This window comes from Microtus oregoni, unplaced genomic scaffold, assembly GCF_018167655.1.
Source record: "Microtus oregoni isolate MIOR12 unplaced genomic scaffold, Mior012 000113F_000, whole genome shotgun sequence".
NCBI classification, from domain to species: domain Eukaryota; kingdom Metazoa; phylum Chordata; class Mammalia; order Rodentia; family Cricetidae; genus Microtus; species Microtus oregoni.
Window position 1 is genome coordinate 1609057 of NW_024544739.1, and position 17097 is coordinate 1626153.

At 37.4% G+C, this 17097-nt stretch overlaps 1 protein-coding gene across 1 annotated transcript in view; it reads right to left on the reverse strand.

Annotated features, from left to right (window-relative positions):
• Nucleotides 1–17097, reverse strand: part of LOC121443800 (probable ubiquitin carboxyl-terminal hydrolase FAF-X) — a 158370-nt gene that overhangs the window by 90673 nt on the left and 50600 nt on the right. Inside the window, 4 exon segments of the mRNA XM_041645577.1 lie at nucleotides 11835–11968; nucleotides 14230–14366; nucleotides 16769–16797; nucleotides 16800–16974. Of these exon segments, the coding sequence (XP_041501511.1) occupies nucleotides 11835–11968; nucleotides 14230–14366; nucleotides 16769–16797; nucleotides 16800–16974 (475 nt within the window).

Sequence of the window (17097 nt, forward strand, 5' to 3'; positions counted from 1 at the left end):
TATATATCAATACACAATCATTATATAAGTATCTTAATCAGAGGTAGAAATGTACACTGCAATATGGTAAATATATACAATATATATATATATATATATATATATATCAATACAATATATGTCAATACATAAAAAAAATGTTTTAAACAGAGGTAGAAACATGTATTCGTACAATAGTCAATATAATTTAACTTTGTATCAATATACAAGAATCTATACCAATGTATTTGTCTAAAAACAGTAACTCACAATTACAAATCTATTATCCCATCATCCCTCTTTTTTTTCTTTCAAAATGATCCCTGAGCGTATAAAATTCCTCCCCCAACCCTCAATCATATACTAATTATAATCGACCCCTAAATGATGTCCCTAAACCCAAGGGCAAGTTTTATTGGGAAAGGGGACGTCGTCCTCTAGAATTACTTCCAGCTGTCATGGGGGCGACGTTCTTTCTGGGGGATCCTGTGAAAGTGAAATGATGGTTAAATTTCAAGATCAATGTCTTTTAAAATTGCCAATAGTCTCTGAGTATTTTGTGCAGGTCTGGCCAAAATGTTGTATAAGATGTGCACCATTTCAGCTAACCAAGTTGGAACTGTCTTGTGCAGCTGGTACCAAAAGCAGGTCTTGTAGTAGCGCTATCAGTATCATGACGTCATATCAACCAGGTGGAGTTGTTGTTATGGGGCCCCATCTTCTTCCTGGAAACTTCAAATGTCACTTCAGGAAAAACTCATTGTTCATTATGAAAAACTTAAACATTAATCATATAGACATATATAGACATATATATATATATATTCAATGAAAGACATGATAGATATATTCAATGAAAAGTATGATAGATATGAAGAAAAGCAAAGATGTTTTCTAAACTCATATTTTTTTCTGTCCCATATCATGGCTCTTGACATGAGACAGAAACTCCAGAAACTCTGGGTTTTTCTCTTACTAACAGGCTTGGAATTGGAGAGGGACTGAGCCAGAGTCCAACTTCAAAACCAGCTTTATAAATTTAGAAATATGGTTTAATATTACTTACAGAATCCATTCAGTTGTCTTGATATTTCCTATTGGGCAGGTATTTTTCCATCTGTCAGTATCCAAACATCCAGGGTCCCTTGAATTTCTCAAAGATGAGTGTTTTCCTGTGGAGATAAGAACAGAACCCTGCCCCCATTCTATGTTTTTCTTACCACCTGTATGAATATCATCATTGTGGATGAGTTGTCATTTCTCCTTTCCAAGAGGTTTCTCCTCTTCAAATCAAAACTTTATTAATTTTGATGGTATCCACAATTTTTCTTCTCCTGTGGAAACAAGAGCAAAACCCCTTCCCCAACGTAGCACATCTCCTGGCTTCCACTGAGAGGTCAGCACATCTTTGAAATAAATCGGTTGATTTAGTTCAGCAGACTTTCCATTATCCAATGTCTTTCTGCTGCTGTCGTTCTTTTCTCATTAGCGTTAAGAAAATTCAAGGTTAATAAAGCATTATGTAATCTATTTCTGGGGGTATTTTCAGTCCCTTTCTGTTTGTTCAGCATATCCTTTATAGTACGATTTGATCTTTCTATAACTGCCTGACCTGTAGGATTATTTGGTATACCTGTAATGTGTTTTATATTATAATAATCAAAAAAGCGTTTCATTTTCTTAGATACATATGCTGGACCATTATCTGTCTTTATTTGTGCAGGTATATCCATGATGGCCATAACTTCCAATAAATGTGTGATTACTGAATCAGCCTTTTCTGAGCTCAGGGCAGTAGCCCATTGAAAACCTGAATACGTGTCTATGGTGTGGTGTACATATTTTAATTTACCAAATTCCATAAAGTGGAACACATCCATCTGCCAGATTTCATTTCTCTTAGTACCCTTTGGGTTACTCCCTGCAGGCAACGGTGTTTGATTATAGAAAGAACAAGTAGGGCATCTCTTTATAATGTCCTTAGCTTGTTGCCAAGTAATGGAAAATTCTTTCTTTAGGCCTTTAGTATTGACATGATGCTTCTTATGAAATTCCGAGGCCTGCAACACACTTCCAATCAATAATTGATCAATCTCAGCATTGCCTTGGGCTAGAGGACCAGGCAGACCTGTATGGGACCGGATGTGTGTTATGTACATCGGACAAAGCCTTTCCTGATTATGTCTTGTACCTGGATAAACAATGAAGTCAACTCTGTGTCATCTGGTATAAATTTAGCGGTTTCAATATGCAAGATAACTCTTTCTGCATATTGTGAATCTGTAACTATATTAAGAGGTTCTTTAAAATCCCTTAGCACCATAAGAATGGCATATAATTCTGCCTTCTGGACAGAATTATAAGGGCTTTGTTCCATCTTACTCAATTCATCTGACTTGTAACCTGCTTTCCCTGATTTATTTGCATCAGTATAGAACGTACGGGCTCCAGTTATTGGAGCATCACGTACAATTCTAGGAAGAATCCAAGAAGTTCTTTTTATGAGATTAAGTCCCATTTGTGAGCTGGTGGCCCTGGGATGAGGAAAGGGGGCTGAAAAGCCAGTAAACAGCTCCCCTCCATGCCTCTACACCAGTACCTGTCCCCAAGTTTCTGTCCTGACTTCCTTCAGTGATGAACAATGATTTGGAAGCGTGGGCTAACTAAGATCTTTTCTCCCCAGTTTTCTTTTGGTTAGGTATTTCATCAAAACAATAGTAACCTAAGAAAAGGTCAACATAATAAAACTAGGAGAAGTCTCACAGAAGCTTAAAAACATACCTGAAAGCACTATAACAAAAATAAGAAATAACAGTCAAAAAGAGTAGAAAGCAAGGGGAAAAAAGATTAGGATTGAAATCAATAAAATAACAACAAAAACAATACCCCACCTCCCAAAAAGTAAAAGGAAGATGTAGTTCTTTGAGAGAATTCAGTAAGATAGACCATGAGCAAATTAAGAAAGAGAAACCCATCTCGGCACAAGGAGAGCCATCATTGGGCTTGCATCCAGAACCCTCCCCCCTTCTGCCTCCATTCCCTCTTCTGGCACATAAAATCACCCAGCTCAGCCTGTCTGGGCGCTGGGGCCGAATCCTGAGGGCAACCAGGCAAGTAGGAACTCCTTTGTTTCAATAGCCTGCATGCAGCAAGCAAGGTAGGCGCTTTGTTTAAGAGCTACCCAACAAGCACGGAGATCATCACTGGAGCACAAGGAGAGTCATCACTGGGGAGTCCCAACACTGGGATGGTACATCAGTAGGCAAGGAGACCTGATCCTGTAAAAGAAGATCCATAGGGGCCAATTCAGAGGAAGAGATAGGCAGGCGCCAATGCAAGAATTCACCCAACAATCTGAAAAACAACACGAAACCACCAGAACCCAGCGACCTCACAACAGGAGGACATGAACACCTTAATCAAGAAGAAGTAGAAAAGATTGACTTTATGAAAGTCATGGATGCCCTTAAACAGCATGTAAAAAATTGCCCTTAAAGAAATGGATGAGAAGTATAACAGAAAGTTGGAAGAATTGAATGAATCAGTGAATGATACCCTGGGAAACTAAGGAAAAACAATCAAACAAATAATAGAAACAGTTCAAGACTTGAAAACTGAAATGGAGGCACAGAAGGAAACACAAACAGAGGGCCGGCTGGACATGGAAAATCTAGGTAAACAAATAGAGGCTATAGAAACAAGCATAACCAACAGAATACAAGAGATAGAAGAAAGAATCTCGGATTCTGAAGATACCATACAGAAAATAAAAGCACTGATCAATGAAAACAGCAAATCCAACAAACTCTCATCACAAAACATTCAGGAAATATGAAACACAATAAAAAGACCAAACCAAAGAACCAAAGAATAATAAAAGTAGAAGAAGGAGAAGAAGTGCAGCTCAATGGTCCAGAAAATATATTTAATAAAATTATAGAAGAAAACTTTCCCAACGTAAAGAAAGATATAATTATGAAGGATCAAGAAGCATACAGAACACCGAATAGGCTGGATCAAAATAAAAAAACTTCCCCTCGCCATATAATAATCAAAACACAAAGCATACAAAATAAAGAAAGAATATTAAGAGCTGCAAAGGAAAATGGCCCAGTTAATTATAAAAAAAAACCTATCAGACTTACACCTGACCTCTATGGAAAACATGAAAGCCAGAAGGTCCTTGATAGATGTACTGCAGAAACAAAGGGATCATGGATGCAAGCCCAGACTACTAACCCAGCCAAGCTTTAATTCACTAGAAATGGGGAAAACAAAATTTTCCAGGATAAAAACAAATTTAAACAATACGTAGCCACAAATCCAGCCTTACAGAAAGTAATAGAAGGAAAATCACTAACCAAGGATTCCAACAATGCCCACAATAACTCAGATATCTAGAGACAATTCACCAGCACAACTCAAAGAAGGAAAACAAACTAGCTCTAATGCTAAAAAAGTGACCGGAGTTAACAACCACTGGTCATTAATATCACTTAATGTCAATGGACATAACACACCTCTAAAAAGGCACAGGCAAAGAGATTGGATATGAAAACATGATCCAACATTCTGCTGTTTACAAGAAACACACCTCAACCACAAAGACAGGCACCTACTCAGAATAAAGGGATAGGAAAAGGTTTATCAAGCAAATGGACCTAAGAAACAAGCAAGTGTGCCCATTCTAATTTCTAACAAAGTTGACTTCAAACTTAAATCAATCAGAAGAGATAAAAGGGGACATTATATACTCATAACAGGAACAATTCATCAGGATGAAGTCTCAATCCTGAACATCTATGCCCCTAATATAAAAGCACCCACTATGTAAAAGAAACATTACTAAAACTCAAGGCAGTCATCAAACCACACACACTAATATTAGGAGACTTCAACACTCCTCTCTCACCAAAGGACAGGTCAATCAGACAGAAACCTAACAGAGAAATAAGAGGATTAATGGAGGTAATGAATCAAATGGACTTAACAGACTTCTATAGAACATTCCACCCAAATAGGAAAGAATATACCTTCTTCTCTGCAGTTCATGGAACCTTCTCGAGAATTGACCACATACACGGTAACAAAGCAAGCTTCCACACTTACAAAAAATATTTGTAACCACCTATGTCTTATCAGATCACCATGGATTAAATTTAGAATTCAACAACAATGCTACCCCCAGAAAGCCTACAAACTCATGGAAACTGAACAGTCAACTACTGAACCATACATGGATTAAGGAAGAAATAAGAAAGAAATTAAAGTCTTCCTTGAATTTAATGAAAATAAAGACTCAACATACTCAAACTTATGGGACCCTATGAAAGCAGTCCTAAGAGGAAAGTTCATAGCACTAAGTGCCCACTAAAAGAAAACAGAGAAAGCACACAGTGGAGACTAAACAGCCCACCTGAAAGCTCTAGAAAAAAAAGAAGCAGACTCACCTAGGAGGAGTAGAGGATTGGAAATAATGAAACTGAGGGCTGAAATCAACAAAATAGAAACACAGAAAACAAATCAAAGAATCAATGAAACAAAAAGCTGGTTCCTGGAGGAAATCCACAAGATTGATAAACCCCTATCCAAACTAATCAAACGGCAGAGAGAGAATATGCAAATTAATAAGATCAGAAATGAAAAGGGGGACATAACCACAGACACAGAGGAAATTCAGAGAATCATTCGATCTTACTACAAAAGCCTGTATGCCACAAAACTGGAAAATGTAAAAGAAATGGACACGTTTTTAGATAAATACCATATACCAAAATTAAAACAGCACCAAGTGAACAATATAGACGAGATCCACGCTTTCAGGGTGGTATGGCGGTAGACCAGGTGAACAATCTAAATAGACCTGTTAGTCTCGAAGAATTAGAAGCTGTTATCAAAAACCTCCCTAACAAAAGAAGCCCAGGACCAGATGGTTTCAATGCGGAATTCTACTAGAACTTCCAAGAAGAGCTAATACCTATACTGCTTAATATATTTCAAAATATAGAAAGAGAAGAGTTATTGCCAAATTCCTTTTATGAAGCTACAGTTACTCTGATACCAAAACCACACGAGACTCAACCAAGAAACAGAATTACAGGCCAATCTCACTCATGAACATCGACACAAATATCCTCAACAAAATACTGGCAAACTGAATCCAAGAACACATTAGAAAAATTATCCATTATGATCAAGTAGGCTTCATTCCTGAGATGCAGGGCTGGTTCAACATATGAAAATCTATCAATGTAATCCATCATATAAATAAACTGAAAGAAAAAAAACCATATGATCTTTTCATTAGATGCTGAAAAAGCATTTGACAAAATTCAACATCCCTTTACGATAAAAGTCTTGGAGAGATTAGGGATACAAGGGTCATACCTAAATACAATAAAAGCTAATTACAGCAAGCCACAGCAAACATCAAATTAAACGGAGAGAAACACAAAGCCATCCCACTAAATTCAGGAACATGAAAAGGCTGTCCACACTCTCCATACCTCTTCAATATAGTGCGTTAAGTTTTAGCAATAGCAATAAGACAACATAAGGGGATTAAAGGGATTCGAATTGGAAAGGAAGAAGTTAAACTTTCGTTATTTGCAGATGACATGATAGTGTACCTAAGTGACCCCAAAAACTCCACCAAAGAACTTATACAGCTGATAAACACCTTTAGTAATGAGGCAGGATACAAGATCAACACCAAAAAAATCAGTGAACCTATTATACACAAAGGATATGGAAGCAGAGAGGGAAATCAGAGAAGCATCACCTTACAAGATAGTCACAAAAAGCAAAAAAAAAATCTTGGGATAACTCTAACCAACTAAGTGAAAGGTCTATTTGACAAGAACTTTAAAGCATTGAAGAAAGAAATTGAAGAGGATACCAGAAAATGGAAGAATCTCCCTTGCTCTTGGATTGGGAGGATCAACATAGTAAAAATGGCAATTTTACCAAAGGGAATTTATAGATTCAATGCAATCCCCATCAAGATCCCATCATAATTCTTCACAGATCTGGAGTGGACAATAATCAACTTTATATGGAAAAACAAAAAACCCAGGATAGCCAAAACAATCTTATACAATAAAGGAACTTCTGGAGGCATTACCATCCCTGACTTCAAACTCTATTACAGAGCTACAGTAATGGAAACAGCGTGGTACTGGCATAAAATAGAGAAGTCGACCAATGGAATCACATAGAAGATCCGGTTTTTAACCCACAAACCTATGAACACCTCATTTTCAATTAAGGAGCAAAAAGTATGCAATGGAAGAAAGAAAGCATCTTCAATAAAACCAGGTGCTGGCATAACTGGATGTCAACCTGTAGAAGAATGCAAATAGACCCATATCTATCACCATACACAAAACTCAAGTCCAAATGGATTAAAGACCTCAATATCAGTCAGAACACAGTGAACCTGATAGAAGAGAAAGTGGGAAGTACCCTACAGCAGATGGGCACAGGAGATCGCTTCCTATGTATAACCCCAGAAGCACAGACAGTAAGGGAAACACTGATTAAATTGGACCTCCCAAAACTGAGAAGCTTCTTAAATCAAAGGACACTGTCACTAAGACAAAAAGGCAACCTACTGACTGGGAGAAGATCTTCACTAATGCCACAACAACGGTCTGATCTCCAAAATATATAAAGAACTCGAGAAACTAGACTTTAAAATGCTAATTAACACAAATAAAAAATGGGGCACTGAACTGAACAAAGAATTCTCAACAGAAGAAGTTCAAATGTCCAAAAGACACTTAAGGTCATGCTCAACCTTCTTTTTTTTAAAAAAACTTTTTTTAACTTTCTTTTTATTTTATTGAGAAAAAAACAATTTCCGCCTCCTCCCAGACTCCCACTCCTCCCCCCCACTCCTCTCCCCGTCCCCCTACACCTCTCCCCCTCCTTATCAAGTCTGAAGAGCAGTCAGGGTTCCTTGCCCTGCAGAAAGTCCAAAGTCCTTCCCCCCCCACCCCCTCGCCAATCCTGGTCTAGGAAGGTGAACATCCAAACTGGCTAGGCTCCCACAAGCCAGAACTTGAAGTAGGATCAAAACCCAGTGCCATTGTCCTTGGCTTCTCAGCAGCCCTCATTCTCTGCCATATTCAGAGTGTCCGGTTTTATCCCCTGCTTTTTCAGTTACAGTCCAGCTGGCCTTGGTGAGCTCCCATTAGATCAGCCCCACAGTCTCCGTGGGTGGATGCACCCCTCGTGGTCCTGACTTCTTTGCAGAAGTTCAACTTCTTCAACAGAAGAAGTTCAAATGGCCAAAAGACACTTAAGGTCATGCTCAACCTCCTTAGCAATCAGGGAAATGCAAATCAAAACAACCTTGAGATATCATCTTACACCTGTCAGAATGGCTAAAATAAAAAACACCAATGATAGCCTGTGCTGGAGAGGTTGTGGAGGAAAGGGTTCCCTCATCCATTGCTGGTGGGAATGCAAATTTGTGCAACCACTTTGGAAAGCAGTGTTTCGGTTTCTCAGGAAATTCAGGATCAACCTGCCCCTGGACCCAGCAATACCACTCTTGGGAATATACCCAAGAGATGCCCGATCATCTCACAAGGGCATTTGTTCAACTATGTTCATAGCAGCAATTTTTGTAATAGCCAGAACCTGGAAACAACCTAGATGCCCTTCAATGGAAGAATGGATGAAGAAAGTGTGGAATATCTACACACTAGAGTATTACTCAGCGGTAAAAAACAATGACTTCTCAAATTTTGCATGCAAATGGATGGAAATAGAAAATACTATCCTGAGTGAGGTAACCCAGACCCAAAAAGATAAACATGGGATGTACTCACTCATAATTGGTTTCTAGCCTTTAATAAAGGTCAGTGAGTCTATAATTGGATATCCTAAGAAGCTAAATAAGAAGGTGAACCCAAAGGAAAACATATAGCTATCCTCTTGGGTAGGGGAAGTAGACAAGATTGCCAGGCAAAAATCGGGATCTTAAGGGTGGGTGGGGGAGGTAAGAGGAGATGGGGAGAGAAAAGTGAGAAGGGTAGGATGGGGAGAACTTGGGGCAACGGGATGATTGGGATAAAGGAAGGTTGGATAGGGGAGCACGGAAGCACATATCTTAATTAAGGGAGCCATCTTAGGGTTGGGAAGAGACTTGGACCTAGAGGGGCTTCCAGGTGCCCAAGGAGAGGTCCCCAGTTAATTCCTGGGGCAGCTGAAGATAGGGAACCTGAAACGATCCTATCCTATAGCCATACTGATGAATATTTTGCATATCACCATAGAACCTTCATCTGGCGATGGATGGAGATAGAGACAGAGACCCACACTGGAGTACTGGACTGAGCTCCCAAAGTCCCAATGAGGAACAGAAGGAGGGAGAAGACATGCTCAACCTCCTTAGCGATCAGGGAAATGCAAATCAAAACAACTTTGAGATATCATCTCACACCTGTCAGAATGGCTAAAATCAAAAACTCCAATGATAGCCTTTGCTGGAGAGGCTGTGGAGGAAGGGGCACATTCGTCCATTGCTGGTGGGAATGCAAACATGTGCAACCACTTTGGAAAGCAGTGTTTCGGTTTCTCAGGAAATTCAGGATCAACCTGCCCCTGGACCCAGCAATACCACTCTTGGGAATATACCCAAGAGATGCCCTATCATATGACAAAAGCATTTGTTCAACTATGTTCATAGCAGTACTATTTGTAATAGCCAGAACCTGGAAACAACCTAGATGTCCTTCAATGGAAGAATGGATGAAGAAAGTGTGGAATATATACACAGTAGAGTACTACACTGCGGTAAAAAACAATGACTTCTCGAATTTTGCAAGCAAATGGATAGAAATAGAAAATACTATCCTGAGTGAGGTAACCCAGACCCAAAAAGAGGAACATGGGATGTACTCACTCATAATTGGTTTCTAGCCATAAATAAAGGGTCACTGAGTCTACAATTGGTGATCCTAAAGAAGCTAAGTAAGAAGGTGAACCCAAAGAAAAACATATAGTCACCTGCCTGGATATGGGAAGTAGACAAGATTGCAGGGCAAAAAATTGGGATCTTGCGCGTGGTGTCGGTTTGGGCCTAGGGGAGATGGGGAGAGAAATGTGAGAAGCGGAGGATGGGGGGAACATGGGGAAATAGGATGATTGGGATTAAGGAAGGTTGGATAGGGGAGCAGGGAAGCATATATCTTAGTTAAGGGAGCCACCTTAGGGTTGGCAAGAGACTTGAACCTAGAGTGGGTCCCAGGTGCTCAGGGTGATGTCCCCAGTTAGTTCCTTGGGCAGCTGAGGATAGGGAACCTGAAATGACCCTATCCTAGAGCAATACTGAAGAATGTCTTGCATATCACCTAGAACCTTCATCTGGTGATGAATGGAGATAGAGAGAGAGACTCACACTAGAGCACTGGACTGAGCTCCCAAGGTCCCAATGAGGAGCAGAGGCGGGAGAACATGAGCAAGGAAGTCATGACCACGAGGGGGGCACCCACCCACTGAGACAGTGGGGCTGATCTATTGGGAGCTCACCAAGGCCAGCTGGACTGTGACTGAAAAAGCATGGGATAAAACTGGACTCTCTGAACATGGCGAACAATGAGGGCTGCTGAGAAGCCAAGGACAATGGCACTGGGTTTTGAGGCTTTGTGGGAGCCTAGCCAGTTTGGATGTTCACCTTCCTAGGAATGGATTTAGAGGGGAGGACCTTGGACTTTCCACAGGGCAGGGAACCCTGACTGCTCTTTTTACGGGAGAAGGAGGGGGAGAGGAGTGGGGGCGGGGGAGAGGGGCCGGAGGAGGGGGAGGGAAATGGGAGGTTGGGAGGATGCGGAAATTTTTTTTTTGGATAAAAGATAAAAAAAAAAAAAGAAAAAAAAGAAAGAGAAGATCCACATAAATAAAATCAGAGATAAAAATGGGACAACGCAACAAACACTGAGGAAATCCAGACAAATAAGAACAAACTTTAAAAAGCCTCTGTAAGGCAAGGGATAGCATCATTCAGATAAAATGTCAAAGTATAAAATGGGAAAGAACTTTAACAATACCACATCTGACAGAGGGCTAATGACTTAAAAATATAAACAACAAAAACAAAACTGGTTATAGTTAAAAGACACTGAAAATTAGTCTAGAATTCAAATTGTACACAATTTATGGTGACATAAAATATAAAGAAAATAGTAGTCCTCCATTTTACAGTGTTCTACAACTTTAGATTGAAAACTCACTCAAATGAAAAACCTACATCCGTACTGAGTTCTTTCTTGTCATCATATAATCAATATACTATTATGCTATTTACAGTTATTATGATTTATCAGTTATTATTATTAGACATAACTCAACATTATTAAAACGTATGGAGATACTAGGGGTTATTCAACAGCTGGAAACACATGCTTCTTTTGCAAAGAATATTAGCTATATTTCCAGAACCTACATGGTGGCTGACAACCATATATAACTTAAGTTATTGTGGGTCTGACACTCTCTCCTTGCCCTAAGAACACCAGATACATACATGGGGAGGATAAGACACACAAGAGTACAAAACATCCACTGCCATAAACATAAATAAGAATCTTATTAGTATATTTATTATATGCAGTGCTAATGTACTTTATTACAAAAATTTAAATAATTAATGCCCTTTATCTGGATGATGGTACTGGAATCCTACAGATTAACAGAATTTTACAATTCATGACACTAACAGATATTTTTCACCAATAAAAATAAATCTCATTTCTGAAAACATTAACATTCTACTAAATCAAAATAAAGTCAGGAAATTTATTTCTAAAACAGATTCCTAAAAGTTAACTTTAGGTTAGCATACATACCTCTAGCATATAATCTTATGGTGTTCATGTAAGTTGCAAGATTTTCTGTTACCAAAGTAACTAAAGTATGATTATGTTGAAGTTGCCTGATTAAATCACGACGATAAAATACATGAGGACTTTGATGAGTTCGACTGAAATTAAAAATTGGGCATTAACATTAATACCACTGTTAGTAGAAAATTAAATTTAGCCACTACATGTAAAATGCTAAAAAAATTAAGGCAAAATATGGCCAGTAGTCTTCTCTTAATAATAAATGTAACAGTAACAACGATCTATAATGCCACGTACCATTTATTTCCATTTTACGTAAAAGGTATCAGTCTTTTTTTCCAATTTACTACTAGAGTACAAGTGTTTACATGACTCAAACATTATACAACAAAGGTATATTATAAAATACTGCATTTGCAACATGTTCTGTTTCTGGATATTACCGGAAGTAAAGTTACCTAGCTTCTATTTCATTTTGTTGTTGTTGCTATTCTAATGAAAACACTCAGTTTCTCAATATTATGGAGACACAATCCTTCCTGGCCATGAACTTCCAATGCTTTTGTTTCCACCTCCCCAGTGCTGTGGGCCTTTGTTATTTTTTTCTTAATTCAGTATTAAGGTCAAATCCCAGACTTTCATGTATGCTCACCAAGAACTGAGCTATATTTTCTAGCCTACATTGCTCTTCTAATACTAATAAAATTACTAACTTTAGGATAGTACTAATACATTTACCTGAAAACAGTATGAATGTATTTTATAAATGAAAAAAGGTTGGATCTTATGTAATCAAAATAGATTGTTAATCAATATTATTTAATTTCTCCATTGCTTATCTCCATGAAATTCTGTGATTATATATGATTTTCTAGTACTAGAAAAATAAGTTAAAATTCCTCTGAAAAAAAAGTCAAAGCACATAAAAGATACCTTACATTCCTACTTATATAAGACTTCTATGTTACGTCATAATCATACCAGACCGAGATAGAAAGGATTTTGCCGATTATCATAAACATAGGAAACTATTTAAAACAGATGGAAGTTCCTTTCTAAAACATATTTTATTTAGCTAGTACACCTCTCAGAATCTCTAGAAATCATTATTGCACTGCAAATGTTTTGGTGACAACACACATTTTTCACGAAGGGAAATTTTTCAGAAAATTCATTACAAATGTATTACTAAAAAGTGAAGGAAAAAAAAATGAAGGAACCAGGCAGTGGTGGGCACAGGCCTTTAATCCAGCTCTTGGGCTGGGAGGCAGAGACAGGAAGAGCTCTGTGAGTTGGAGGCCAACCTAGTCTACAAGAGCTAGTTCCAGGACTGGCCCCAAAGCTACAGAAAGACCCTGTCTCAAAAATAAAAAAAGGGGGGGGAAGTGAATTAGGAACAAGATATTGGATTCACTAAGATAGGTTAGATAATAGAGTATTTTCTCTGAATTTGTCAAATGCAAATGAACTAGACATTGTTGATATATTTATTGCCCATCTATATTATATATAGTTATTGTAGTTGTTGTATGTAGTTTTTCTTATATTAGCTATAACCCTTTTTATTTTAGACAGAAAGGAAAAATGTGGTATTCTGTTTGTGTTCTGACAAAATTTGTCTTAAGATCAGAATGTGGAGCTAGTCACACTAGTTAGCCACAGAGACCATGCAATGGTGGCATACACCTTTAAACCCAGCACTAGGGAGAAAGAGGCAGATGAATCTCTGTGAGTTCAAGGATACCCTGGGTTACAAGAGATAATCAATCTAAAAGAGAAATAGAGCCAAGCAGTGATGGCTCACATCTTTAATACTAGGGAGGTGGAGACAGGAAATGATATGGCTGGGCGAACAAAGCAATATAAAGCAGGAGGAAATAGAAGCAAAATATTCAGTCTGAGGACTTATAGAGACAGGATACCCTATTTGGTCTGAAGATTTTGTAGATGTAAAACTAGTGTCTGGCTCCTCCGCTTCTCCTATCTTTCAACTTTTACCCACTAATATCTGACTCTGGGCTTTTATTATGAAGACCAATTAGAATTAGAGCAACAATCAATAGTATCTTCTTCAACACATCTAATTCAATAAAAAAGGAATAGAAAACAACTAATATTTAGCATATTCCAAACAAAAGAACATACAAACAACAACAAAAAATGGCCATGTGTAGCAGTACTTGACTTTAATCCCATCACTGCAGTGTACTCTACAGAATGAGTTTCAGGACAGCTAGGAATGTATAGAGAGACCCTGTCTTACAATACAAAAACTAAACTCAAATAGAAAGATCTCTTTCTCTAACTTTGCCACTTTCCTTTATTTACAGTTTGCTAATACTCATAGACTAATTTCAACACAATCATAAATAGCAAGGAAACTGTATAAAAACCTTACCTTAAATTTGGAGGTGCTTCATTAAACAAACTACAAATCTCTTTTATTTGTTTCAGTGCAGGGATAACCCATTTGTTATTTGTTCGAAGTTCTTCTATAAAGTGATCTATCCACTGGATTTTTTGCAAATCTCGATCCTTACATATAAAAAAAAATTACTTAAGTTCTGGCATAACTCATGATAACTATATAGAATTCAGCATTTAATATAGATTAATAAAATTCAACATGTCTCTCTTTAAGGTTGCTGAAACTTTCAAAATAGAAAAAGAATTTAAACTTCATATAATTGTAATTTAACTGAATTTAATCAAACCAAATGCTCTGTAATATAAAATATTACAATACACTCAATGTTACATGTTTCTAATATATTTTAAGTATTTCTCCCATATATGCACAAGAAACATGGTTTTTAAAGTATCTAAATTTGGGCTTTGTGTATTATTTAGTGTTTTGCTCATTCTACATCATTATAAAAATTCAACAAAAAAAATCAGCAAAATAAGCAAAAGTGTTAATCTTGAGAAAATTAAAAACTGTAGTGAGCTCACTTTAAATATTCTGCCACAGTTACTTTTCTTAATATTGTACAGGACTTTGCTGGCAATCATAATTTTAGGTTTAGTTTATTAGTGCTGATTCTGTGCAGATTTGGAGAACAATAATAGGAAATACTAAATATGTAAGGAAAAGTTGTGTGTGTGTGTGTGTGTGTGTGTGTGTGTGTGTGTGTGTAACAGGTCAGCATTTGTTATTTGCCTTAATCATTCTTCATTTGAATTTTTGACTTAAGGTGTCTCACTGACTGCAGAGTTCATTCTTCAAGATTGTCTGACCAACAAGCCTCAGGGATTATCTAATTGCTACCTCTTTTGTACTTAGCTCACATTTGGGCCCTAGTTTTTGCATAACAAGAACTTCAGAGACTGAGTTATTTCAACTCCATAAAGAATATTTAAAGAAAATACTATGATTGCTAAATTTGTCACTACTTTTCAAGTCTTCAATGGGAAGCCTAGGAATAAACACTGCATTTTCAAAATAACAAGAGATAAAGGCTGAATTTGAAAAAGAAAATTTTACTATCGTAATGACTATAATAACCAATAATCTGGCCAAATTCAAGATAGTATCCAAAGCAGTAATATGAATAAGCAAGTGCTAGATGAGCATTTATAATAATTATTTTGATTACTTACAATGCTTTTCTATTTGATAAAATATTATTTGTTTGCAAGAACCTTATTAACAATTTTAAATGCTTAGTAAAATGTCATTATCAAATACATAATATACCATGATCTGATTAAGTAACTTGATTCAGATTGATTCCCTCCTCATGCCTCTGAAAATCCAAAACTACTGTATTTTTATCTAACTGTAGAAGGCAACAGCTAAGATAAATTTTTATTTGTATCTTCTTCAGAATCGAAACAAACCTTCAGCTATGTGAATAAGTATGTAGTCTAGACTATGACTGTCTTTTTAAAAAGTATTCAAGCCTAAGTATATTCTCTTATTTACACATATAAGGATAACAATTAACACATAAGAGATTTTAAGAGTATTTTGATAAAGATAGTTCTGTAAGTACTTTCAAAACATCGGCAATACATTTTCATAACTATGACCAATTTAAGTTTGAAAAATTATATGTGCATGCATTAAGCAGTAGTTCAAAGTGTAGAGGCAAGAGGAAAAATTCATAAAGTCTGTTGTCTCCTATTTTTAGGTAGGATCCTGATGGAGGAAGGTCATTGGTTAAATAAAAAGAAACTGCTTGGCCCTCATTGGTTAGAAGATAGGTGGGAGGAGTAAACAGAACAGAAAGCTGGGAGGAAGAAGAAGTGAGCTCAGACTCCACAACTCTCCTCTCGGGAGCAGATGCCTCAGAGAGACACCATGCTCCCAGCTCCCAGGCAGACGCACGCGATGAAGCTCCGACCCAGGATGGATATAGGCTAGAATCTTCCCGGTAAGTGCACCTAGGGGCGCTACACAGATAATTAGAAATGGGCTAAATTAATATGTGAGAATTAGCCTAGAAGAGGCTAGATAGAAATGGGCCAAGCAGTGATTAAATGAATACAGTTTGTGTGTTGTTATTTCGGGCATAAGCTAGCCAGGCAGCCGGGGTGCTGGGGATGCAGCCCCGCCGCCCTTATTACTACAGGATCCAAAGATTAAAACAAAGTCATCAGGTCTGCATTGCAACCACCTATTCCTGATGACCTATATTTCAGGCCTCGGAACACCTAACTTTGATTTTTCATGACCTGATTTATTCAAATGAGTAAAACATAAAGAAACCTGTACCTACACCTTTTAAACTTTTGTTTCAAAACAGAATACATCATACCTACTAAATCTTTAACTGAAGATGCTAAAGAGGATTCTATAACAAAATTCAACTAATAATTAAAAATGTCTTTGAAAACAAAAATTATGGAATAAAATGCAACTGTCCTCCAACTAAGACATCATATTTAACAAAATAAAAAGAGTTAACAAACAAAGTAATGAAGCACTTTCTAACCTGGGAACAACTATAATCGAGTATTTTTTGTGGGCACTGAGAGCGAGATCCATGATATCTACAGGTACATCATCACTGTGGGCTAGATTCCACAGAAGAGTCAATACTTTGTGTGCCATTACACCATCCTTGTCATCTTCTGCAAGGCGACGAATCAGTTGAAGAAGCTTTTGACGTTGTTTCTTACTTGCATTTGTCCAACTTGCCTAGAAAAAATAGGAGTGACACAGCAAAATCTACTGGAGCAGAGCACAGAGTGACCAATGGGGTAACTAGAACTGTAACACTGACTGTACTATGAGGAAAAACCACTGAATCTTGGATCCTAC